Source organism: Balaenoptera acutorostrata, chromosome 9, assembly GCF_949987535.1.
Source record: "Balaenoptera acutorostrata chromosome 9, mBalAcu1.1, whole genome shotgun sequence".
Classification (NCBI taxonomy): Eukaryota; Metazoa; Chordata; class Mammalia; order Artiodactyla; family Balaenopteridae; genus Balaenoptera; species Balaenoptera acutorostrata.
Genome location: NC_080072.1, coordinates 17,052,589 through 17,079,933, shown reverse-complemented (window position 1 = coordinate 17,079,933; position 27,345 = coordinate 17,052,589). Strand labels below are relative to the sequence as shown.

Sequence of the window (27,345 nt, the reverse complement as noted above, 5' to 3'; positions counted from 1 at the left end):
CGGCGAGGGCGCTGAGGCCGCAGAGCGCGGAGGTGGCAGCGGGCGGCCCGTCCCTTCCTGGCGGAGCTCTGGCCCTGGGCCCACTCCCCTTCCGCGGCTTCCCCTCCCCGCCACACGGTGCTGCAGCGTGTGCGCTCCCTGCGCGCAGGCCACACCCGGGCGTCCTGCGGCCTCGGGCGCGAGTTGACGAACTGCGCCCGGAACCTTCCGGGAAGCCCGACCCGGCGCGGACGGTCCCGAGTGCGCGTGCCTGGGCCCGGGTGCCCTGCGCACAGCGGCGGAGAGCGAGTCCGGGCGAGGATTCGGACACAGGCTGCGCGTCCCTGAGTGCCGGCGTCGGCTCCTCCAGCTCCGCAAGTAGGTGCAATCCACGCTTTGCAGAGCAGGGGGCCCGCGGGGTCTCCCTTGCCCGGGCTCGAGGCCTTGCTGCAGAAGTCCCGGTCCTTCCGTCTCGAAGCCCTCGGCCAGACTTAAACTTCCTCCTCCCGGAGACCGGGAGCCGGCGCCTGCGAGGCGCTCGCCGCTCGGCAGGGATCTTGCGCTCTGCCTTCCGCCCTGTCCGCCCTCTCGTGGATCTCCGAGGCCCTGCCGCGCGGGTTTCGGGCTCTGGACTCGCCGCCGTCCTGCTGGGCCCCCCGAGCCCGCGCTTCGCTCCCGCACGGCGCGCGCGGAGCCGGGGCCCGGCCGGACCCCACCTCCACCCCGCCTCTGGGCCGCTGGTTGGTCTCCCATCATTTGGTGTTTGGGGCTTGTGCATCAGGACTGGGGAAAGCGGCGAGGAGTTATAATAACATATTTTACTTAAGTCTGGCCATGAGCCAGGATTTGTTCTAAGCCATTTACACTAACTCATATATTTATGTCCTCACTGCTACCCTATGAGGTAGTTACGGCTACACCCACTGTGCCCACGAGGACACTGGCTTAGAAAGTGGAGGAGTTCACATCTGAGCGCAGGATCAGACCAGCCCCTCCCAGGGGCCACGCCTCCCCCACTTCGGGAGCGAGGGTGGGGCCTTGGGCTCTGCTCAGGGTCCGTGCACGTGCACTTGTGGGAACCCCACTTCCTTCTTCTCAGGCCCCACCCATCATCGCCTCCAAACAACCAGATAATCTTATTTTATCCTTTACTCCTATTCGCAACAGTCACCACAAGACCCCTGGACACCAGGCTCTTTCTGCTTTAAGTCAGAAAATTTTAACTTGGCTTTTTGAAATTGACGTCGGCAAGAATGGAAAAAGAAGCTGGTGACTTTTTAGGCTGCAGAATGAAAAACTTCCACAAAAGTAAAACAAGCTGAAGCAGACATTTATTAAAGTTGTAGAAAAGTAGCAAGTACAGCCCATGTCTGTAGATTCTTAGCAGAGTTGATGCCTTGAAGCGATTGCGCATGTGGTTACAACTAGTAAGGGACACAGGAAGTGATGAGTATATAAACTTGAAAGAAGGGGCAGACAGAGAAGGGGGAGGGCCCCGTGACTCCCAGTTCATTTTTGTTGCTCGGTGCTATGAAAGCCCTTCATCAGATCAGGCAGTGAGTGCTTTTGTCTTTCTGCAGATGTTCACACTCCCTCAGAAGGACTCCGGGACACCTACCACCTCTCCGGGTTCAGTCTCCACACAGGGCCTGCACAGTAACCACGGGGATGGTCTGGAAGGAGAATGCTCCAGAAAACCAGACCAGAAGCCGCTGAAGCTCTATGGAGTGGGTGATCCCACTGCCATGTTCTCCTCCGACAGCCCCTACCTGTCCTCTAGAGGAAGCGTCATTAAATGGTTCTGGGATTCAGCAGAGGAGGGCTACAGGACCTACCACAGGGATGAGTATGATGAGGATAAGAACCCCAGTGTGAGTGAAGGCCCCCTCCCCACTGGGACCCAAGAGAGCACGGGGGGGGGGCGGGTACCCCACCTTGACCAACAGGGCAGCACCCAGCTTACTATTGTCATGTTGGAGTTATGCCCCTCTGACTCCCAACGGGGTGTCTGATGTTGTTGAGAGAGGCCCCTGTATATTACTTGAATCAGAAAATGGCCCATTTATAATTAAGGGAAACTTGATTTGTGAGGGAGGAATTCAAGAACCATGGAGTACAATTATATGGATTCTGATCCACAGCCCATCGACTATCCAACCTTAGATCTGGGACAGAACTAGGGTTCAGGTTGCAACTGTTTCACTTTCGGGTTGTGTATTCTTGAGCTAATTACTTAATGTCTTTGAGCCTCAGTTCATCTCTATAATGGGATAGTAGTACCTCCTCTATAGAAGTGTCACAATTAAATGAGATCAGGTATGTAAGTTATTAGCACAGTGCTTCCACATAGAGCATTCAATAAATGGTAGTTGCTATTATTATTAATGTTACCTGCCCCAATTATTATAACTTATTACTAGTAATACCTTCAGAGGGTAGAGAGCTGTCATGAATAACCCTTTAATAATCTTTATTTTTTTGTTGAGCATGTACCAGGTGCTGGCACTGTTCTATATACCGGGGTTACAGCCGTGAACAAAAATAAAGTTCCTGCCCTCATGGAGTTTATAGTCTAGTATGGGAGACAGACATAAATATATATAATATGTTGGGATAAGTCTTGTGGGGAAAAATAAAGCAGGGTAATAGGATAGAGACTGGTGGGGTGGGCTGGGGATATTACTACTTTATGTGAGGTGGTCATAGAAGGTCACTTTAATATGGGTGACATTGAAGCAGAGACCTGAAAAAAGTGAGGGATTGTATTAGTTATCTCTTGCTGTGTAACAAAGGACTTCAGGTCTTAGCAGCTTAAAACAAGCAGTTCACAGTTTCTGGAATTCAGGAATCTAGGTGGTGCTTCAGGCTAAAGATCTCCTGGGAAGTTGCAGTGAAGCTGGGGCTGTGGTCTCATTTGAAAGCTTGGTGGGGTGGGGGGATGATCCACTTCCAAGCTCACTCACATGGTTGTTAGCAGGCCTTGGTTCCTCACCACGTGGTCTTCTCCATGGGGCTGACAGGGCCTCTTCTTGCTGTACATTCACCCTTATTCCTGTTCCTGCCAGAGCACCAGTTTACTCTATACATTCTTTCATCCTGTAAACTGAGGCTCTTGAGAGATACAGCAGTGTCTTGGGCATGTATCCAGCCTTCAGGGACTTCCTATCTAGTGGGGGAGATAAAGCCTGTACATCAGTCCCTGTGATGTGGGACAGAAACTGACCAGTGCCATAAAGGGGGACAGATAAAGTGCTTTGGGATCCAGAAGAAGAAAAGATCCCTTGCAGGTGGGATTTTGAGGAAGGCTTCCTGGAGGAGATGGCATTTGCACAGAGCTTTAGAAATGGGAAGATAGGATCAGGGAGCCATGTGGAGGGCATGGCTTGAGCAAAGGCCAGGAGGGGTGGTGGGAAGGGCGGGATTGCAGAGAGCTTCGCTTTGCTGCCTTAGTGCACCCCCCGGGGCCTTCTGATGTCACCCTCTGCTGTGCTCACATGGCTCTGTACCTCTCACCTCCAGGGCATCATTAACTTGGGCACCAGTGAGAACAAACTCTGCTTTGACCTGCTGTCCAGGCGGGTAAGTCCCGGTGCACCTCTGGGTGGCATCCCCAGCTCCAAGGGGCTGTCTTCTCTGGGATTCCTAGGAATACTTCCCCCAGAGAGCCTGCTGCTTGCTTCAGCGGCCTCGGGGACCACTTTCTCTGCCATCTTGGGAGAGTCACTTCCCCACTGTGATCCTCCTTCTTCACTTCTTCTGGCTCTTTCCCTCCTCAGTTCCTCCTGCTGGCTGGGTCCCTGCTCTCAGGGGGAGATACTCGGTGATGTGTGGTCAGTATTTAACAACTGGCCCTGGGAGAAAGGGGCCCCTGATCGGTAGCTTTTCTGATTCCCATAGTGTAAATGCCCCCACTGTAGCCGATATCAAGCTATTGCTGTGACATCACTGCATGCAGAGCTGGGAAGAGAGGTGCAGGGGCACCATCACGTGGTAGTCCCACCATGCAGACACCTGGATGGAAAGAACCTCCAGAGCACAGATGAGAGCAAAATGGAGTAACATAGACAGGAGCAATATTGTTTGAGTACTTTTTACCTTTGTTTTTACTGTAACTGACTTACATAATTTATATGTATAGTTTCTATAATTTAATTTTTGAAAATGGTACAGTTTGCAAAATTCCTGAAATCAGATTTCCTTCTTTTATTTATTTTTTTAAATTGAAGTATAATTGCTGTACAGTATTATACAAGTTACAGGTATACAGTAGAGTGATTCACAATTTTTAAAGGTTATACTCCATTTATAGTTATTATAAAATATTGACTATATTCCCCGTGTTGTACAGTATATCCTTGTAGCTTATTTTATACCTAATAGTTTGGACCTCTTAATCCCCTACCCTTATATTGCCCCTCCCCCTTCCCTCTGCCTGCCAACTCACAGATAGAGAAAATAATCAGATTTCTTGAGCTGGTGTGAGCCATCTCTAGTAAACTGCTGGAACTATCTGATAAATGTGTCTCTCAAGGCCTAGGAGTTAGAGTTTGGAACTGTGGAGAGAGTGATACTTAACCCAAAGGAACATATTTCCAAAGGGAAACATCTAAGCTGCAAGGGGAGAGGGGTGTAGGGAGTGGGCTTGAAAAGCCTGTTCTACCCAAAGCCAGCGCCCCACTCTAAGGCAGCTCAGTGCCATCCAGTAGAAATAAACTGTGAGCCACATATATAATTAAAATTTTTCTATTAAATAAGTACAAAGAAACTGGTAAAATTCATTTTCATCATGTATTTTATTTAGCCCATTGTATCTAAAATATGGCTATTTCAACATGTAATCAATATAAAAAATTATTAATGGGCTAGTTTACATACTTCTTTTATATAAGTCTTCAGAATCCAGTGTCTCAATTCAGGAGAGTCACACATAAGGGCCACATGTGGCCAGAGGCCTCTGTATCGGACAGTGCAGCGCTCAAGGACGAAGGAGAAATGGAAGAGCCTGGGGTTATAGACACGTGGCTCATTCCCTTTCTTCCTTTTGGTCCCGCCGCCCAAGGCTTCTGCCTTTCCTCGACTTTGTGGGTGTGATGCCCTGGGAGTCACTAACCCAGCACCCAGGCAGGGTGGGGATGGTCTGGAAATGGCCACGTTTTCCAAAGTGTGAGGTTGAGCTGAGCCTGCAGGAAGACAGCGGCCTGAGTCCCTCCACGACTTAGAGCCAAGACCGAGGTAGGGCACCCAGTTCTGGGACCTTTTCTGTCACCCCGCTGGAGGAGCTGAGGAGCGCGGTCTCCTATCGCTGCCTCTGCAAATCCACCCCTCTGGTCTTGTTGGGCGGCGGTGTTGTATAAAGAGCACTGGACTACGAGTCAAAAATTCTGGTTTGTCTTAGCTTCGCCACTTGCCGGTGCTGTGATGTTGGCTGAGCCACCTGACTTTTTTTTTTTTTTTTTGGTTGCGCTGTGCAGCTTGCAGGATCATAGTTCCCTGACCAGGGATTGAACCTGGGCCCCCCTGCAGTGGAAGCGCACAGTCTTAACCACTGAACCGCCAGGGAAGTACCACACCTGACATTTTTAAGCCTCAGTTTCCTCATCTGCAAAATGGGCATGAGAATGCTGTCCCTGGGCTGCCCCTGTCAGTTTCTCTGATAAGCAGACCAAGCCCTTGGCTTTAGAAGCCCTGGTACTGCATGGATGCAGGTGGCAGGGCTGGCCCTCACCATGAGTGCGTGCGGCCCTCAGCCCTGCTCTCCCCTGTCTGTCCCCAGCTGAGTCAGAGCGACATGCTGCGGGTGGAGCCGCCCCTGCTGCAGTACCCTGACTGGAGGGGACATCTGTTGTAAGTAGCACCTGTATCCCAGTGGTTCTCAACCCCAGGGCGGTTTCCTTCCCCAAGAGACATGTGGCAATGTCTGGAGACATTTTTGGTTGTGGTAACTGGGAGGCGGGGTGCTCCTGGCTTTTCTTGGGTAGAGGCAAGGGAAGCTGCTAAACCTCCTACAGTGCCCAGGATGGGCCCCTCCACAAGAAAGAATGATCTGACCCGAAACATCAATAGTGGCGGGTTGAGAAAGCCCGCCCTAGGCTGAGGGCCTAGTCCTGGAGAGCTGGCAGTCACGGGGTCTCCTGGAGCATCTGCAGGGAACTGGTGCCTCCTGTCCATCCCACGCCTGCTCAGCGGCTCCCTGGCTTGGTTTCTCTTTAGTCTGAGGAGTGGAGAGGGCCTTCAGGCCAGGAGCCTTGTCTCCAATTTCTCAGTAGCTTTAGAGGAGCCAGAATCAGCTTAGGAGGAGATGGTTGGCGCCTTCTCCTGGTAAGATGGGAGATAGTAAGTAAAACTAATAAGAGTTTATATTTATTGAGCACTTGCTAGGGCCCAGATGCTGTCCTAAGGATTTAGTGCTGGAGCTGGACTTGATTCCAAGAGTAATTCCAAGCATGTGCTCTTATAATAATTAGGATGGTGGCCCTAGAGTCCGACCACTGGGCTTGAGTGTGGACTCTGCCACTTACCAGCACGTAACCTAATTCCTTCAAGCCTCAGTTTTTTTGTCTGTAAAATGGGAATAATAATAATAGTAGTTGTGTCATAGGGGTTTTATGAAGAGTAAATGAGGAATATTCTCTACATAACACCTGCATAAGGTAAATGCTTGTAAATATTAGCAATAACTATGATAATAGTTATTGTTATAATAATAATTATATTATCATACATTATATTATATATTATATATTTTATTATATTAATGTGTTATTATTTCTATTACTATTAGCTAGATCTGTATAGAGAGTGTTACTTTTTGATATTGCTGCAGTCTGCTGATTAGGTGGGGTCAGGTGTCCTAGAACTACTGGAATGGAAGTTTCGACGCATGCGGGTAGTGTTGGGACTGAGGAGGGAAGTGGGTACCAAGGAGTGGAGACAAGTACTGATCGTATTCCCATCGTGGGAAGCAGAGGAGGGTAATGGCAGCTGCCTGAAGATTCACCAGAGGAGCTTTGGGATGGACTTGGGGTCGGAGCCCTTCTGACAAGCACTGCCCATCTGTCTGTCTGATCTCCAGCCTCCGGGAGGAAGTGGCCAGGTTCCTGTCTTTCTACTGCAGGAGCCCCGCACCCCTTAAACCAGAGAATGTGAGTAGCCCCCTCCCCTGCTCCTTCCTGCTCTTCTGCCCCCTCCCCAACTTTTGGCTGGCCAGGGGTAAGGTGGGGTCACTTAGTTTTGATTTGGAACTAGGAAGGCCCCCTCCCTTCTTTCCCCTCATCCTAGATATTTAGGGTTTGGGTATAATTTCTGCCCCGCTTTGTTCTGTGGCCCCTCTTTGCCTCCACACCTTCGGGCAGGACTCTCTGAGTGACCAGCTCCCTCTTCCTTGCTCAGTTGATCTAGAACAGGGTCCCCACGAATAAGCCACACAGATGGACTTGGCTGTTAGTCAGGAGGGGCCTGCGGGTATGACCTGGCCCTCCCTCTGTGCCCTCCTGGTTTAGAGGCTGCAGGCCCTTGCACCCTCTTGGGACAGATTCATCTTTGTCCCATGGATGTGTCACCCTCAGGTGGTGGTTCTGAATGGCTGTGCCTCTCTCTTCTCCGCTCTGGCCACGGTACTGTGTGAGGCGGGGGGTAAGTAGACTGCAGCCCATTCAGTACCGGGGGCTGCCCTGTGCCTGCAGTGTCCCTGGCTGCCTGTCCTCGAGGCCTGCTTCAGGGTGCTTTTGCCATAATAGACTGTTAGACCACAGGGGGCTTAACTAAGTGGCCTGGCAAGACACCAGGGGTTGGCAGTTCCAGGGGAAGTCAAGGTGATGCCAGGGTTCTGGGCCATTTCTCTGTGACGACCTCACGTGACAGCATGTCCTAAAGCAGGAAGAGAGGGACGCTGTGCTGTGCCTGTCTCTTTTTTACTGAGAGGGAGGAAATGGGGCTACTCTTTCCTGGAAGAGTCCCCTCAGAGCTCCCCTTGCATCTTTTTGGCCAGGACGGACTCACAAACCCATTCCCGAAGCAGTCCCTGGCGAAGGGGAAGAGAACGCTGGTTGGCTTAAACCAAACTTGCTTCATCCCCCAGGGCTGGGGGAAGGTGCACCTTCCTTGGACTTATTGCTGGCCATAGCTGAAAAAATCTGGTGCTCTCTTAGCAAGGAAGAAAATTACAATGGCTGTTGAGTAGCTAGCCAGCAGTGCCTGCTGCACGAGCCATGGTCAAATCAAGGACATGTTGACCATAGTCATGGTCAGGGGCTGTTGCCAGGAACAGAGACCCACTCATATTAGCTTAATTAATAATCATAATTTAGTAACATTTATTGACCACATACTACGTTTCATGCGCTGGCCTAAGGCTATGCATAGTCTGTCATTTAATCCTCACTCTAACCCCGATGAGGTAGATTCTGTGCTTATTCCCATTTAACAGATGAGGAGATTAAGGCCCAGGGGGTTAAGTTACTTGTTAAAATAACACAGAGAGACGTAATAACCAAGTTTTGAATCCTAAAAGGAAGATTCATCACAAGGATGTAATAGGCAATTTCCTACCCGTTCTAGAACCATCAAGAGTAGAATCAGCGTCACACTCTCTGTCTCTCACTGGGGTGTGCAGTCCCCCTCCCCCGCTTCTTATGCCGGCCTCTCTCTGGACCTTCCTCAGCTCTGTTTGGCCCAGGTTGTTGGCTCAGCTCTGACTCCACATGACCTTCGCATTCAAGTGCATGTTCTCATCTCACAAGGATCTGTGCTCCTTGGAGCAAAGTCCTGAGACAGAGAAAACATGATGGGTGTCTGGCCAGCCAGTGCATTGGCTCCTGGGGTCATTTGTCTACCTCTGGCCCAATCCCTGTGGCCGGGGGAGGGAACATGTGGGGCAAACTCAAACCCAGGTCATCACCCTGCAGCTTCGACTCATGTTCCAAGTGTGAGCTTGCACTGACCCAGCATGTCGTGTGCTTCCGAGGGATCTAAGCTTCAGTTTCCTCATCAGTAAAGTGAGGATAATAACAGGACTTACTCCACAGAGTGATTGTGAGGATCAAACGAGATTCAAAAATAAATATTTAGCACAGATCCCCACACATATTAAGTGCCCGATAAATGGCAGCTACTAATGATTCGAAAAAGGACTGATCTCAGTGGATCCCAGCTTTAGAAAGAGTTTTGGGAATTGAGAGAGGGAGCGTGTTCCCCAGATGTTCCCCAAGCACACTGAAGGCTTGGAGAGGCTTGGGGTCAGTGGATGGGGGTCTGGGTGTTCCGGCCAGAGGGTGACGGGCCCTGGCCCACTCCTGCCCCCAGAGGCTTTCCTGATCCCTGCCCCTTACTACGGAGCCATCACGCAGCATGTGTATCTCTATGGCAACGTCCGACTGGTCTGTGTCTATCTGGACAGTGAGGTAAGAGTTCCTGGGACCCCAGGTTGGACCTGGGCCTTTCTGTAGGCCAAGATGTTCCTCTATCTGAATTTGAGGGTAGACGTGAGAGGATGCCCATGCCGAGGGCTCTGGGGTTATGGCTGAAAGGAGAGTGGAGCCTTCTGTTGGCCATGGCTGCCCTTGCCTGGGTGCCCTGGGGACACCTGATCTTCCACCTCTGAGATCCCTGGGGTCGATGCCAAAGCCAAGGGCAGCCCAGGGAGACCACACCGGAATGGTGGGGTGAGAACGGGGCAGAGCAGACCTCAACATGGAAGCCCGTGGACCCCAATCAGAAGGCCTCAGGGGGCTCTTCCCCAAACCTAAGAGCCGTGAGGGTGTCCCTGATGTGATGGGGTGGGTGGCAGTGAGAGGGGAGTGACCCCCCTGTGTTTTTCTGAGACTGTTCTAAGAGGAGGCTGGAGATGACAGGGGTAGGAGAGGCCCCAGAGTCCAGGTCTGGGGAGGGGAGGGTCTCTGAATTTGGCTGGTGGCTTTTGTGGATCTTCTTCCAGGTCACTGGGCTGGAGACACGCCCCTTCCAGCTCACAGTGGAGAGGCTCGAGATGGCGCTGGAAGGAGCTAATTCTGAGGTCTGGGGATCAAATTAAACCCAAGGCTGGAAGGGGGTGTGCCTGAGCAGGGCATGGACCCCCTTCCCGTGGCTGATCTCCTGGGAGTAGTGGTGGCACTCCGTGATGGGGACGGGGGGTAGGGTGGTAGCATGGAACTGTTCTGGGGGTCAAGCAGGAGCCTGCCCATGGAGGGCTTCCTGCTAGAGAAAGACTCTGAGACTCTCAGTGTACAAAGAATCAACTAGAGAGCTTGATTAAAAATACTACCCCCCACTTCTCCCGATTGTGACTCAGCAGGTCAAACATGGAGCTTAGAAGTCTGCGGTTCAGCAGTCTCTCTGGTGATTTGAGGAGGTGGTCCCCCTCACTCTGAGGGGATCTGAGGCCTCCTGAAGAAAGGCGTAGACCAGCAGCGCTCCAGTGGTTCCTGTCTAGTCTACTTTTCAGAAATCTATCTATCTGTTGTTTTTGTTTTTAACCTTGGTCATAAAATCCATATATGCCCACTATGGGAATTTTAAAAGCACAAACCGCCACCCATAATTCTACCAACAAAGGCAACTGCTACTGGCGTTTGGGCATATTTCTCTCTGAGCTTTGTTCTCTGCATTTGTTCTCTTTTATAGCTGATACGATGCTGCAGATATAATTCTTTGCCTTTATTCGTTTTGTGTTGGGTGGTGAACACATTTCCCTGGGATCCTGCCCAGTGGGACCATGTGGCCTTGGGGAGGAGCTGAGGGTCTCCTGTCCCACTGATGGTTTCAGGGTGTGAAGGTCAAAGGCCTCATCCTCATCAACCCCCAGAACCCTCTGGGTGACGTCTATTCCCCAGGAGAGCTGCAGGAGTACCTGGAGTTTGCCAAGAGGTGAGGCACCCCACGCTCACCCCGTAAAGCGTGTGGCCGATCAGGGTTCTGATGTGAGCTTTGGTGCAGGTCCTGCTACCCTCTTTACCCCACTGTGGGTTTCTACCTGCTTTGGCCCTTCCTGGCAGTGGAGTCAGGGGGTAGGGTTTGGTGGGATGCTAGTTCTCTCTTTCTTTTTATAACAGCAGCTGCCATTTATTGCCCGCTCTAGGGGCCAGGCCCCCTGCTAAGCACCCTACATGCTCTAGCTCATGTAATCCTCCCAACGACCCTATTAGGTACAGATACTGTCATTATCCCATTTACTGAGGCTTAGAGTGAGGGGTGGAGCCAGCCGTGAATCTGGGTCTGTCTTGCATTTAACTGTGGCCCTCGGTGGAGGTGCCCCAGGACTCCGCCTCCCCCCTCCCCCCACAGTGCTTCAGAATCCCCACTGTCATCTGCTTTGTGTGTGCACGGCTTCTTGTTTGTTTGAAAGAAATAGACAAAAGAAGGGTGTTCCTGGAAAAAACAAGTTTGGTAACCCTGGGCTAGACCGTGGTCCTTCTGGATTTCTGATTCACTGCCATCCCACCCTGGGGGATGCATTTGGCCTACCAATCAAGTTCTCTCCTCCCCCCGACCTGCCCTCCAGGCACAAGCTGCACGTGATGGTGGATGAGGTCTACATGCTGTCCGTGTTTGAGGAGTCGGTTGGGTACCACAGTGTCCTGAGCCTGGAAAGGTGAGCGGACTCTGCCAGTCCCGTGCCCCTCTTCCCACCCAGGACAGTTCCTCTCCCTTTCAGCTAATCCTACTGTCCTCAGGTCCCCTAACGAGAAGAAGGGAGGCTGGGCCAATCAGTGGTTTTCAAATTGTTCTGTGGTGGTTCTGAAAGCTCCAAGGAGTTGTCTTAGGATTCCTTGAGGGAAGGCTGGGAGGGTGGGAAATGGGCCTCCTCTGCTGTTTCCTTCATCTCCAGAATGGCTCCATTTTCATTCATTCACTCATTCACTCATTCATTCAGCAAATACGTCTGGGGCCCCCTGCATGTGCCAAGCCCTTCCAGCTATCGGAGCTTTTTCATTAGATTTAGTTTGAGTCAAGAATGTGTGGCCAGAACACCTTTGGAACCAGTTGGATCGGATCATCTGGGAAATCTACACATCTGGCATTTAGGGATTCTGACAGTTCCTGATACTCGTTCAGATCTTTCAGCCCTGCTGAGTCCTTTTGTTACTGGAGGGGGGACCCCTTCCAGGGCCCAAGAGTGGGCTCTTGTCTAACAGTCAGAAATGAATTGTCTGAGGAGACACACGTACTGACAAAGCAAGAGACTTTATTGGGAAGGGGCACCTGGGTGGAGAGCAGGAGGGTAAGGGAACCCTGGAGAACTGCTCTGCCACGTGGCTCACAGTCTCGGGTTTTAAGGTAATGGGGTTAGCTTTCCAGGTTGTCTCTGGTCCATCATCTTGCTTGTGCCCATACTTGGTCCAATTCAAGGCCCTTCCTGGCGGTGCGCGCATCTCTCAGTCAAGATGGTTTCCCGTGCGAGGGTTTCTGGGAGGTTGGTAGAACATATTATGGGCTGGCGTCTCCTCCCTCCTTTTGGCCCCTCCTAAAGTCTTCCAGCTGGCAGTAGCTTGTCAGCTCCATATTCCTGATCAGGACCTCTTGTTGTGAGATAACTCATGCAAGTGGTGATTATCCTGCCTGGCCAAAGTGGGTGGTTTCAGTCAGTGGTTCCTGAACACTTTCCTTTGCTCTGCTCATCCAGTCCTCACAAAGCTCTGCCAGGTGGATGGCACGTAGGTTGTTCCTCCTCTTTGCTTATGGATTAGGAGAGTGAGACTCAGAGAAATAGGGATTTGTCGCTTCCTGTGGGCCAGACACTATGCTGTGCTGCAGATACATCAGTGAACAAGAAAGACATAGACCCTTCTTATGTGGAACTTGTCTTTCTAGCTGGAAAAAAAACCCAAAAAAAAACCCCAAAACTTTTAGCAACTAGATACACAGCTAATCATTTGATTATCGAAAAGCAGACGTCTGGAGAGCCAACAGAGGATCTGCTTGGGGTACCCAATTGTCCTGGTCTACTGGGAGGGGGTCATAGAAGGTCTGCTTGAGGAAGTGATGCTTGAACTATGCTCTACATCAGGGGCTGGCAAATATTTTTGGATCAGATGGCAAATATGTTAAGCTTTACAGGTCATATGGTCACTCCCTCAGCTCTGCCATTGTAGCATAAAAATCAGCCATGGGCAGTACGCAGGTGGGAGAGTGTGGCTGTGCCCCCCATAGAGGTTCGTTTACAAGAACAGGCAGCAGGCTGTAGTTGGCTGACGCCTGCTCTAAAGGATGTATAGGAATTGGTGATTCAAGAGGTGAAACCAGATTCATCCGTCTCCTCATTTGTTCAACCAAACATGTGAACTCCCACGGGTCTGCGTTGCCTCTGTTCCCACCCTGTGCTCTCCGCAGGCTGCCTGACCCCCAGAGGACCCACGTGATGTGGGCGACCAGCAAGGTGGGTTCCTGGCTGGCCTTGGGGGTGTCGGGGGAGGTGAGAGGGCAGAGAGGTGGGTGGAACCGGCTTCCTCTGGGAGGGTTGGCCACCTCCCACAGTGCCTTTCTCCTGCAGGACTTCGGGATGTCTGGTCTCCGCTTTGGCACGCTGTATACACAAAACCAGGACGTGGCCACTGCGGTATCCTCCCTCTGCCGCTATCACGGCCTCAGTGGCTTGGTCCAGTATCAGATGGCACAGCTGCTCCGGGACCGTGGTGACTGCCTGGGCCTGGCCACCTGAGGATGGGGGGAGGGTTGTAGTCAGACTGGGACTGTCCAGGGGTCATGGGTGCTTCTCCCATGAGATGAATTTAGGGTGGTGTTTGAGAGTGCCAGCTGTGAGCCCAAACTGCGTTCATATCCTACTCGGTCACGTCCCGGCTCTGTGGTCTATTCCTTCACCTCCCTGAGCCTCAGTTTCCTCTTCTGCAAAACAGGGATCATAATGGTACCTGTCTTGTAGGGTTGGTGTAATTTGTCATTCAATTAGAATAGCACCTGGCATACAATAGGCACTTAATCAATATGAACTCATTATTATTAGCTGTGAGCCCGTGAAAAAGAGCAGAAGCTACTAAGGGAAGATTGTTATAATGGAAGTGTCTCTTTCTGTGCAGGTCTATTCTGTTCCTGGGTTCAGAGAGTGAGTTTAGATAGCAGAGGTTACCTGTAATTGCCACCATTCATTGAGCCCTGCAAGATGCTCTCACATTTGTCTCTCCGCAGAATCCTAGGAAGCAGGTGTTCCTGTATTTTCCCCATGATTTTATAGATGAGGAAAATCAGGACCGGGTACTACACACCTGCTATAATAGCTAAATTTAAAAAGATAGTGATAGTATCATGTGTTCGTGAAGATGTGGAGCAGCTGGAACTCTCACACACTGCCAGTGGGAATGTTAAGATGGGACAGCCACTTTGGAAAACAACTGAGCAGTTGCTTATAAAATTCAACACACACTTACGAAATGGCCCAGAAATCCTACTCCTAGATATTTGCCCTTATGGTCACACAAAAACCTCTCCATGAATGTTGATAGCTGCTTTATTCATAATCACCCCAAACTGGAAACAACCCAAATGTCCTTCCATAGATGAATGGAGAAACAGACTGTGGTTCACCCACACACTGGAATACTACACTGCAATAAAATCCATGAGGACACAGACCCATCTCAAAGGCATTGTGCTGAGTGAAAGAAACCAGTCTCAAAAGATTACATTACTGTATGATTCTACTTATGTGACATTCTGGAAAAGGCAAAACTACAGTGACGGAGAACAGACCAGCGATTGCAGGGAAGGGGGTGTTGTGACTTCAAACAGATAGCACAAGGGTGTTCTTCGGGGCGAGGGAACCATTCAGTATCCTGCCTGTCATGGGGGTTACACAAATCTATGCATGTGTTAAAATTCATCGAACTGGACACTAAAAACAAAGGTCAGTTAAAACAATGGGGATCAAGGAGGTGAAGTTGCCCAAGGCCTCACATCTAGTCAGTGGCCACAATGGGATCTGAGCTTCCGCCTGGGTGACTCAGAATTGTCACTATGTAAGCGGGTACACCTCTGTTGAGGGTCTGAGTCCCGAGGGACTTTGTGTCTGGGCTCCTGAGAATGGCATGCAGGCCCTGGAGCCCTCAGGGCCAAGTATCTGGATTTAAGGTGCTTTTCACTGAATATTCCCATTGCCCCCAATCAACCAGCTACAGGAGGGGCTCACCCAGCTTTGGCAGCTCATGGCCTTTTTCTTTTCAGCATTTAGACTCTCAGGACAGAACGGAGGGTTGATGGCGAGGTTTATCTTCTGGCTTCTCTTTCACCCAAACAGACTGGATCAACCAAGTGTACCTGCCGGAAAACCATGCCCGGCTCAAGGCTGCTCACATCTATGTCTCGGAAGAGCTCCGGGCCCTGGGGATCCCCTTCTTGAGCCGTGGGGCCGGCTTCTTCATCTGGGTCGACTTGAGGAAGGTAATGCAGGTGGAAATGCAGGTGGTGGGGGCAGTGTTAAAGCTCCCTCCAGCAGGCAAGGGCAGGGGGTCTCATTCTGCACCCTGAGCGCCTTTCACCCTCCCAGTACCTGCCCGCGGCCACCTTTGAGGAGGAGATGTTGCTCTGGCGCCGCTTTTTGGATAACAAGGTGCTGCTGTCCTTTGGCCAAGCCTTCGAGTGCAAAGAGCCTGGCTGGTTCCGCTTGGTTTTCTCTGACAAGACCCACCGGCTTCGCCTGGGTGAGCGGCCCCACCTCCTAACTGCGTCCTTCATTCTGCCCTCCCTCTTCTGGCCTCACCTGTGGCCCCAACAGCCAGAGCTTGCTCGTCCCCACCCACCCAGCATCAGTGCTGACCCTCACTTCCCATTCTCACATCCCAGGGATGCAGAGGGTCCAGCGGGTGCTTGAGGGCAAATCCCAGGTGGTAGAAGACGGCCCTTCCTTCTAGACCCAGGAGCCAAGGGGTCCGCACAGGTGAGCCGGTCATTGCCTTGTGGCCACGGGGCCTGGCAGCCACTGTGAAGACTGATGGTGGATGAGCCATTTGCCAGATACCCTTCTTGGCCTTGACCTTGAAGAAGAACTGCTCCTTGCTCTCCTGGTGGCAGCGAGACACGCCTTAAGTCATGGTCCATTCCCCTCCCCGGCTATTAAACAAAACTGGGAAAAACTAGAAGCCTCACCTGTGAGTCATTTATGGGACAAAGGAGGAGTCCTGACTGCTCCTCACCACAGCCCTCAGCCCCCCAGGACAGGAAAACAAACAACCTGTGCCTGCTTTTGTTGGTGCCTTCATTCTTCTGTCTTTGTTGCTAGGGAAACAAGTCAAAGGAGCAACACACAGAAGAGAGAGTTTGCCCCCAAAAGAAAAAAGAGTGATAATTTCTACAAGGAGAAAGGAATTAATTCTGTATGTTCAAATTACTGTCCCTGCACATAGGATGTGTGGGCCTACAGCACACCTGGGACCTGAGACCTGGGACATGGGAACAGCCCCCGCGTGGGATGAGGTGAACGGGTCCCTGGCGGGAGTCAGGAGGGGTGACTCTATCTCCGGGATGCTCTTCTTCTTGGGAAAGAGCTGCCTTTACTGCTGATTCCAAACCAGAGCGACCTAGCCGTGACTGTGCTGGGAGATGATGGGGCCCTGAACGGAGGCTGCAATGGGGACAAGCTCTGACCCAGGCTGGCCTTTCCACCTTAAGCATGAAAGGGCCGCTCACCCCGTCCCCAGGGGTGCTTTATTTCAGAGCCCAAAGGAGCTTTCTGAACCAGCCTTAAAGCTGTGGGCTGAGGACCCTTCTCAGGCGCCGACACTCCTGTTTGGAAAAGCTATCTCTTTCCTCGTTCTTCTCTTTAGAGCATGTTGGTGAAATCAGCGTTTACTTTCTATAAGCCATGCTCGATGGGTTAGGATTTGTCTTCCTCTTTCTGCCTTTCATTCATTCCTCCTTCCTCCCTGTCTTTTCTTGAATACCTTGTACATGCCGGACATTGTGCTGGGTAATTTACATGCATCATTTCTAACTCTAACCACCGTGGGAAGCTGGCATTGTTAGCCCTCATTTTAGAGATGAGGAAACTGAGTCTCAAACAGATGAAATGATGTTTCTGAAGTTACATAGCTAAAAAGTATCAGAGCCAGGATTCAAGTTCAGGTTGGTTTGGTTCACAATCTTTCCACTCCGCCAGAGTCCCAAAGGAGTCTTTGACTTTTCCAGTCCTGAGAACCAGGCTTCATGCTGTCATCGTTTCACCTTTCATTCTTTTTCAATATCATTGGCTAAGTAGCACTCGTTTCTACTCCTACTTCCAGGATACGTTGATGCCAGGATTTACTTTACTGGAATGCCTGCCGCTTTTCCGGAGGTCAGAACAGAATGGCCACGTTGAGGGCCCTACACGTCCTCTCCAGAGACTGCTGTTGTGACGCTGCCACTGTTGTTGAGGGTCCCCTGTGAAGGACCCATGTGATGAATTCCATTTAGAATTTTCAGAAGGATGACTCCTAGCTCTCCCTTAGAGGGAATCCAAGCAGGTTTCCTAGCAGAGGCTGACTTAAAGTAGGAATCTGGATCTGAACTGAGCTCACTGGTTTGAGTAGAGCTGGCTTGTGCTCTGCTGAATGGCCGTGTTCCATATGTCTCCCTTTCTGGAGCATGGACTGGACATACCCTACACCCACCTCACATCTTCTCTGCTCACCTTTCTGCTCTGCCAGTTACTACAGCCATCAGATTTTGTGTTCTCTCCTTCTCTTTTCCTCTGTGTGGCTTCATTTTCAGACATGCTCCATTCAGATGGTGGCAAGATGGCTTCCAGGCAGCTCCAGGTTACATGGTCCTTGTAGCAGACACCTACAGGGTATTAGCAGGATAGACACCCTTTCTTCCTCAGCATTCATTTCTCTCCTGCCATAGGAGGCCAGCAGGCCTTACCTCAATCATCTGCCCATCCAGGGGAACCCAGGTTCTATTCATCTGTCCACTCTGCCATCCTTAGTGGGTTGGCTTTTCCCCTTCAAGCTTATTTCCTCATTGTCTCAATATGGCTACAGAAGCTCCAAACATCACCTCCTCACCAACCACTTCCAGACACAGAAAAGAGTATGTTTTTCTGTTGCCTCCTTTTCATTTTATTTCATTCATTTAAAAAATATTTGTTTAGGGCTTCCCTGGTGGTGCAGTGGTTGAGAATCTGCCTGCCAATGCAGGGGACACGGGTTCGAGCCCTGGTCTGGGAAGATCCCACATGCCGCGGAGCAACTAGGCCCGTGAGCCACAATTACTGAGCCTGCGCGTCTGGAGCCTGTGCTCCGCAACAAGAGAGGCCACGATAATGAGAGGCCCGTGCACCGCAATGAAGAGAGGCCCCCACTTGCCGCAACTAGAGAAAGCCCTCGCAGAGAAACGAAGACCCAACACAGCCATAAATAAATAAATTAAAAAAAAAAATTTGTGTAAGCCTCAGATTTGTAGGAGTTCTTTATATATCTGGAAACGAGTATTTATTTTACCAGATACTCTTCATTTATTAACATTCACTTTATCATTTTCTTTATTCTCCTCCTGAACATGGAAATGACCTTAGAACATTTAACTCTCACTCCTTTATTTTCATCTCCTGCCATATTGTTGGCTAGTATTTTAGTTAATGCCTCTTTGTTGTTGTTGTAGTTGTTTTTTTCTTCCTCTGGAAACTGTGCTTTGAAAAGTCATGACAACCCCAGTTTGGTCGAAGACCTGGTCAAATAGAAACTCCAGTTCTGATGTGAACATTTCTAACAACAGTTCTAAGGCTTCAAGACTCTCAACAGGATATTTAATGTTTGACACCATGTTTTCTCAGACTCCATCACCCTAAGTCAAAATTTAGGGCATTTGTTTTCCCATAAAGAGTCTGAAAAAGAGTTCAAAAGAAACAGAATAGTAGTTGCCTATGGGGTAGGGAAACTGGGAGGATGGGAAACAAGGACAGGAGTGAGAATTTTTACTCTTTCACTTTTTTGGTTCTCCTGGGTTTGTTTTAATGTTTTTGTTTTTAAAACCACATGAAAGCTGTATAGAGTAAAAAAGAAATAAATTTAAAAATTCTATTTAGGGCAAGTACCTAGGAGAGTTACAGATACCATCTAGGTCTAGTACTGGTCTCAGATGTCTTTTGAGCTTCTGCTAAAACATTGCATTCAATTAATTTTTAAAAACTGAAGTAAAGTTTACCTACAGTGAATTGGGCAGATCTTAATTGTAAGATTCAATGTCCTTGACATATATATACATCTGTATAACTAATATCCTATCCCCATCATGATGTGGAACAGTCCCATTGCTGCAGAAAGTTCCTTCAAGCTCTTATGCAAGTCTCCCAATCTCCTACAGGCAACCAGCACTCTGAGTTCTAGCTCCACGCATAAGATTTCCCAAAGGAATCATATAGTTGTTCACTTTTGTGCCTGGGTTATTTTGCGCAGCTTCATGTTTTAGGGTTCATTTACATTTACATTTACATGTATCAGTACTACATTCTTTTGTTTTTTCTCTATGTAGTAATATACCCTTTTCGCTCCTAATAGTGGTAACTTTTGCTCTCTCTACTTTTATTTTTGTCATGAACAGTCTTGTATTGGTTTTATCAATTTTACTAGTTTTTCACAATGAACTATTACTTTTGTTAATTCTTTCTATTGTACTTTTGTTTTCTAATTTGTTAATTTCTTTTTTTTTTAGGTGTTTATATGAGTACATGGGACCTATAATTTTTGTATAAAGGGAAAATCATTATTTTTTGCTCCTTTCTTCTGCCATTACTTTTCCCCCCTCATCTGCCAAAGCTATTGTTATTCCCTAATTTAAAGAAAAAGTACAAAATATATGCACCTTATTGTACATAAATTTTATCTCATAAGAAAAAAGGAAGTGCAAAATATTGATCTCTAGTTAATGATATGCATTCAATAAAATATTCAGATGTAACTGCTGATATCTGCAACTTATTTTGAAATGTAGCAAAAAAAATGATGGATCAGCAAATGGATAGACAGACATGTGACAAGTACTGTAAAATATTAATTGCATAATATAGACAGTAGATATATGGGTATTTGCTGCAAAATTCTTTCCTTTTTTTTTTTTTTTTTTAACCTTTCACCCCCTTCACCCATTTCTTCCACCTCTGGCAACTACCATTCTCTTCCCTGTGTCTATAAGCCAGGTTTTTTGTGTGTTTGTTTTGTTTTTTAGATTCCACATATAAGAAAGATCATATGGTATTTGTATTTCTCTTATTTCACTTAGCAAAATGCCTTCGAGGTCCACCCATGTTGTCACAAATGGCAGGATTTCCTTCTTTTCATGGCTGAATAATATTCCATTCATCTGTCCATAGATACTTAGGTTGTTTCCATGTCTTTTTTTTTTTAAACATCTTTATTGGAGTATAATTGCTTTACAATGGTGTTAGTTTCTAATTTATAACAAAGTGAATCAGTTATACATATACATATGTACCCATATCTCTTCCCTCTTGCGTCTCCCTCCCTCCCACCCTCCCTATCCCACCCCTCTAGGTGGTCACAAAGCGTTTCCATATCTTGACTAGTGTGAATAATGCTGCAGTGAACATGGGGGTGATGCCTAGTATTTTTTTGTATAATTTTTGTGACTTTCTGTCTGAATTAAAAAAAAAATCCCACAAGGACTCAGAGGCAAAGAATATACAAATCAATTTTCACTGCAAAGTAAAGGAGCTGTTACAGTGGAGGATTACTGGACTGAATATCAATATTATGACATAGTATGAGTGTGTTTCATGTTTGGTAATTGCAATCATTGTTGCTTTTGTTGTGGTCATCCATGTACAATGCTTGGTGTCAGTCTATTTATCTCTTGTAAAAATAAAATACAGTGTGTGTGTGTGGAAAAAAAAAAAAAAAAAAAAAAAAGAAATCTCAAGACCTGAAGTCAACAAGCTGGAGCCCCAAAAGAGTCAATGATGTAGTTCCAGTCAAATCTGAAGGCCTGGGAACCAGGAGAGCTGATGGTGTAAGTTCCAATCCAAAAGCCAGAAGGCTTTCAGACCCAAGAAGAGCCAAAGTTCCAGTTCAAATCCAGAGGCAGGAAAAGACTGATGTCCCAGCTCAGTAGTAAATCAGAAGAAGTGATTCTCTGGAGGGTTAGTCTTTGTGACCTATTCATGTCTTCAACTGATTAGATGAGGCCCACTCACATTGGGGAGAGCAATCTTCTTTACTTAGTCCCTCAATTTATATGTTAATCTTATCCAAAAATACAGTCACAAACACACTCGAATAATGTTTGGCCAAATGTCTGAGCACCCTGTGGCCTACTCAAATAGATTTCAATAGTTATCTTTAACTATCTGCCCCAGATATAATGCCTGTTTTATCATTTTTCATATTGGTTTTATGTGTCTTTGTTTGTTTCTTAATGAACCATGTCACACTTTTGTCAATTTTGTTAGTTTTATCAAGGTTGAAACTATTGGCTTTACTGTTCCATTCTATTTTATGTTACTTTTTTACTTCATTATTTTTTTTTACTTTTGCCTTCCACCTTCCTGGGGTATAAATTGCTTTTCTTTTTGTAACTTCTTAAAATGGATGCTTAGCCCATTAACTTTTCAGGCTTTCTTCTTGTCTATCTTATGTACATAAGGCTATAAATTTTTTCTAAATACTGCTTTAGCTGCATTGCACAAGTGTTGATATGTAGTATTTTATTACTGACTTCAAACTATTTTCTAATATCCATTAGAATTTCTCCTTTGATTCATAGTTTACTTAAAAAGGTATTTCTTGATTTACATTAGGAATTTAACATATATTTTAAAATATTGATTTATAACTTAGCTTTCTCATGGTCAGAGAGCATACTTTCCATGAGTCCAATCCATTTACATTTGTTGTTGAGTCTTAGTTTGTGGTCCATCTGCTTATTTTTGTTAATGTTTTTGTGATTTTAAAGAGAAAATGCATTCAGCATGTGTTATGTGAACTGTTCTATATTTGTCCACTTTCCATATTTGTCCACTTCTGTTAATCATTTTATTCAAATATTGTCTGTCAATTACTGAGAAATGTGTGTTCAGATCTTCCACTGTAGTTGTCAGTTTGTCTATTTCTTCTTGTAGTTCTGTCAAATTCCATATTATTTATATTTAGACTACATTATATGGTCAATATATATTTAAGATTAGTGTGACTTCCAGGTAGAATAACCTTTATTATATAATTGACTTGCTTTACCTACAATAATTTTTTTTGCTTTAGATTTTATTTTATCTGATATTTATGTAACTTGTTTTAGCTAATGTTTAGATATTAATGCTTTCTGTATACTTATGTTTTAGATGTTTCCCTTATGGACAGTATATGTTAGATTTTATTTTTATCTAGTCTGACAATCTTTATTTTTTCACTGGCGTAATTTTCTTCACTTTTAATCATTTTAGTTACTGACTTACTGAGATTTATTTCTATCATCTTAGTTTGTGCTATTTGTCCCATCTATTCCTTGTTTCTCTTCCTCTCCTTTCTTGTCTTGTTAGATTAGCCAAATATGGTTATAATTACTTTTTCACCTTTGAACTTGTTAATACTGTTCCTATCCTATTTGTAGTTTCCCTAGAAATTAAAGCATGTACAATTAACTCCACAAATCTGAATTTGATCAAATCCTTACCCTCCTCTTGAGCAATACATGGATCTTGGAATACTTTCAATTCATTTACCCTCTTTTGAATTAAATGTTATTATCTCCAAAAAAAAAAAAAAAAAAAAAATTTATTTATTTATTTATTTATTTTTGGCTGTGTTGGGTCTTCGTTTCTGTGCGAGGGCTTTCTCTAGTTGCAGCGAGCGGGGGCCACTCTTCATCGCGGTGCGCGGTCCTCTCACTATCGTGCCCTCTCTTGTTGCGGAGCACAGGCTCCAGACACGCAGGCTCAGTAGTTGTGGCTCACGGGCCCAGCTGCTCCGCGGCATGTGGGATCCTCCCAGACCAGGGCTCGAATCCGTGTCCCCTGCATTGGCAGGCAGATTCTCAACCACTGCGCCACCAGGGAAGCCCCAATGCCTAGTTTTTAATCTCCAAATTTGTTGTTTTTATTTTTATAGTTTTATACAGTCAGTATTTGTTTTGATTTACCTATGAGTTTATCAATTTCATTACTTCTTTACTTCATCTCAGTACTTTCTTCTGGTTTTAATATTCTTTTTCCTGAAATACATCTCTTAAGAAATTCTGTTAGGGTTTACTGATGGTAAGTTCTTTCTATCAGTGTTTCTCTGAAAATGTGTTTCTTTCGTATTCTTGAAGGATGGTTTCACTAGGTATACAGTTGAAATTGACTGCTAGCTTCTTTTGGCACTTTTACCAGTATATTATGACTTCTGTTTTTTGTTTTTGTTGAGAAGCCCACTGTTAGTCTTATTGTGCATCCATTACAGGTGATCATCTCTGTCCAATAATGGAAGATTCTTAGCGACTGTATCCTTGGAAACTGCTTCTACTGCATTTTCTCTGTTCCCTGCTTCTGGATACATTCTGGGTTTTCTTACTTTATTCTCCCTCTCTTTCAACCTCCCTGTCCTATATTCCATCTCCTTGTTTTTTCTTGAATCTACATTCTGGGTAATTTATTCAGATCTATATCTCAGTTTATTAATTGTATCTAATCTATGGTTTAACTTATGCATTGAATTTTTAATCTCAATGTTTATATTTAGTACTTTTTCAGTCTCTTCCGTCTTTGGGGAAAAAAACCATCTTGTTTCTTTCTAATATTTACAGTTCCATCTTTTAAGTCTTTGAGCACCATAAACTTACTTATTTTATATCTATTTCTCATTATCCAGTTATCTGTAGTTTCTGCATGTTAAATTTCTGCTGTTTGTAGTTTCTGCTGACTGGTTTATTCTTCATGTGCTTTGTAATTCCAGATTGTGAGCTTATGTTTGTCAGAATCCTGGGCAGCTTGCCTTGAGGGCATGACCCTCCAGAGGGGATTTATGTTTCCTTTGCTTCAAGTTACTCTTTAGGTGGGGAATTTCCTGGACCATGCTGGCAGTATCCATTCAAATCCTACCTTGTTGTGAAGCTTGAAATTAAAGATTCTCAGCAGAGACTCTTCTTTTTCCATTCTCTGGACAAGACAGACAGGTTTTTTTTTTTTTTGGTTTATTACTGATGTTGAGCAAATTTTTCCAGTCTTCCATCTCAATAGCTTAGCTTTACATGGTTTTCTCCACATCTTCCCATCTTGTATGCCCAAATTGTACCTTCACTCAATTTTCTCACTTCACCTTCATTTTTGGCTCCTTGTATATTTTCTTTACTTCTTTTGTGAGCTCAGCATCCATTTGAGAGAGTGTTCATTATATTTGCTCTGGTGTTGATAGGTGTTTTCTGGTCCACCAGGCTGCCTGCCAGTGTCGTATAAGCTGACCCAATGTGAAACACCACAGAACAGTTCTTTCACGGAGTCTTTCTTCTTGGGGAAGATACCTTTCTCCATACTTACAGACCGCTATCGTATAAAGGAAGTGGTAAAGCTGGCATTCATCTCCACACTAGCAATTGCTCCTCATTGTAAACTCACTTTCAAAAAAGTGGTTGATGATGCCACTTTCCTTGAAAACCACACCCTTTTTAACGCTCACTTGCACTTCTCCTGGCTCACTGGGTACGCGGGACTCTGCACGGTCTTTGCTTTGTCCTGTACCTTCAGAGCAAGTAATGAAACGTCTTTCTACAGTCTCTCTTCTAACCACCGACCACAAGGACTTTTCTACCTTCTGAGACTTCAGGTCCTGGCCCACAGTTTTCTTTCTCATTCTTCTCTGCAGTCTCTCTCAGCTGCTTTAGCGTCACGTAACTTCTAATATCACAGCTTCTACACTTTCTCACCTCCAATTCCTTGCATGGTTTCTACCCCTAGAAATGTAGCCCCACCGTTTGAATCATGCTGGTTTAAAAGACACCTGCTCTTTCTGACTGCTTCTCCTTCTTTCTCACATCTGTACCTTTGCTCATGCTTTTTTTTTTCTCTGCTTGGAATGCCCTCTTCATCCTCTATTTGTCAAAATCCTAACTATCCTCCAGGACCAGCAAAAATGTCAACTCTTGTGTGAGGTCTTCCTACATCTTTCCAGTTGGATGTGATCGCTTTCTCTTTTGAACCCTGTAGCACAGCGGTCCCCAACCTTTTTGGCACCAGGGACCGGGTTTGTGGAAGACAATTTTTCTACGGACTGGTGGCACCCAGTACCGGCCCGGGGGTTGGGGACCCCTGCTGTAGCATTTTGTTTGTATTTTCCTATGCCACTCTCCATCCTCTGCTTTGGTGAATCTTACTTGTGCATTTGTTTTCTTTCTGTTGAGCTCCTCCCAGCGTCTGGGCACCCTTTATTCATTCAAAAACTACTCATTGAGGGCTTCCCTGGTGGAGCAGTGGTTAAGAATCCGCCTTCCAATGCAGTGGACACAGGTTCGAGCCCTGGTCCAGGAAGATCCCACATGCCACAGAGCAACTAGGCCCGTGCGCCGCAACTACTGAGCCTGCGCTCTAGAGCCCGCGAGCCACAACTACTGAGGCCTGCATGCCTGGAGCCCATGCTCCGCAACAAGAGAAGCCACCGCAATGAGAAGCCCGTGCACTGCAACAGAGAGTAGCCCCCACTCGCTGCAACTAGAGAAAGCCTGTGCGCAGCAACAAAGACCCAGTGCAGCCAAAAATAATTAATTAATTAATTAATTATTAAAAAAATAAACAAACTACTCATTGAGCACTTCCTATGTGCCAGGCACTATGCATGTTTAGGGTTATAAAAAGTGAATAAGATAGGTTGGTTCTTCAAAGGCTATGCCTAACGGGTCTTTTTTTTTTTTTTAATTAATTAATTAATTAATTAATTAATTTATGACTGTGTTGAGTCTTCGTTTCTGTGCGAGGGCTTTCTCTAGTTGCGGCAAGTGGGGACCACTCTTCATCGCGGTGCGCGTGCCTCTCACCATCGCGGCCTCTCTTGTTGCGGAGCACAGGCTCCAGACGCGCAGGCTCAGTAATTGTGGGTCACGGGCCCAGTTGCTCCGTGGCATGTGGGATCTTCCCAGACCAGGGCTCGAACCCGTGTCCCCTGCATTGGCAGGCAGATTCTCAACCACTGCGCCACCAGGGAAGCCCCCTAACGGGTCTTTAACACAGAAAGTCCTCATTTAATGAAAAAATAATTCATTTAAAATGTTTGCAGGGAAAGACAAAGAAGAAAGTGCAAATGCTTTCCACTTATCCATTTCTCAAATGTGGTGTATGTGTGCTAAAATTTCTTATCGTTTTTTTGGGCGGGGTGTGGATTTGAAGAGCAGAGCAAATGCCCTCTTAGATGTGGGGAAGCAGAATGTGTTTTCCTGTCTCCAGAATATTCTCGTCCCAATCCCTCTGGATCTGTGTTAAGCAGGCATTAACTCACAAGAGTATTCTTGGAATCACTGTTGCTGCTGGAAGCCCCAGTGGGTCTCTAGACTCAGAATCATCCCTATGAATATTTAAGTTCTAAGTGACAACTTCCACCAGATGGTGCTGAGGTACAGCTGAGACCAGATGGATTTGGATTCTGCAGCCATTGTCTGTAAACTGCATAGGCTCAGTGGGGTCATTTCATTAACTTCTCAATAACATCACTCTGCATTTTGATTGAATTTTTTAGACTCCACTGACTGTCTTATGACAGGGGTTTTGCTGTGCATGTAGGAGGCTAGATCATGTAAATAATACAGAAACAAAATGAAAATGAAAGTTTTTCTCCCCCATTTCTACCTCCACAATTAATCCCTCTAAAACTGTTTGCTTCTTGAATTATTTCCAGAAAAAATGTTATATATAAATGCCTGAATCTAAGCATCTACATATATATTTTCTGTCTTCTGTTTCTGCATACATATATATTTTATTACATAAAAAGGATCATACTCGTCTACTGTTTTAAACCATGTTTTCATATTAACATGTCCTTGAGATTTTTTCCATACCAACATACATATGCATTCTCTCATTATTACATTCTAATAATTTATTTTGATTAATATCAAATTTTCCAGTTTATTTTGGTTGTGTCCGGGTTTTCGCTATTATTAGAAACAGTACTGTAATGAATATTTTTGATAAACGTCGTTGAGAATATCCATAGGGTAAACTCCATACAGAGGGATTGTTGGGGAAAGTTACCTGCATTTTACGTTTAATGGATAACTGCCAAATTCCCTTTCAGGAATATTGCACGCGCATGAATACCGATTATACTAAAACGTTTACATTTTTGTCAGTTTTATAACAGTTTTGTAAGTGAAGCATGGGGCCTCGTTTCGGTTTGCAGTTTCTTTAATTACGAACGAGGCTGTGTGTCTATGGATTTCACTGTGGAGCCTGAGCTTCGCCCGCCTTCC

At 46.6% G+C, this 27,345-nt stretch overlaps 1 protein-coding gene across 5 annotated transcripts; it reads left to right on the top strand.

The window, feature by feature from the left end:
* Positions 1-27,294, top strand: ACCS (1-aminocyclopropane-1-carboxylate synthase homolog (inactive)). 5 transcript variants are annotated; one of them, XM_057552329.1, is made up of 16 exons: positions 1-357; positions 1,560-1,850; positions 3,499-3,558; positions 5,753-5,823; positions 7,052-7,121; positions 7,545-7,611; positions 9,280-9,377; positions 9,911-9,988; positions 10,739-10,839; positions 11,474-11,563; positions 13,303-13,348; positions 13,463-13,604; positions 15,221-15,363; positions 15,470-15,623; positions 15,766-15,859; positions 27,276-27,294. In XM_057552329.1, exons 2-15 carry the CDS (start codon positions 1,560-1,562, stop codon positions 15,831-15,833), a joined length of 1,479 nt encoding a protein of 492 aa, XP_057408312.1. In that variant the 5' UTR covers positions 1-357; the 3' UTR covers positions 15,834-15,859; positions 27,276-27,294. The 5 variants fall into 5 exon arrangements, with proteins under 5 accessions (XP_057408312.1, XP_057408311.1, XP_057408310.1 ...); XM_057552328.1 differs by lacking the exon at positions 27,276-27,294 and adding an exon at positions 17,202-19,793; XM_057552327.1 differs by lacking the exon at positions 27,276-27,294 and adding an exon at positions 16,202-17,195.
* Positions 27,295-27,345: the final 51 nt, after the last annotated feature.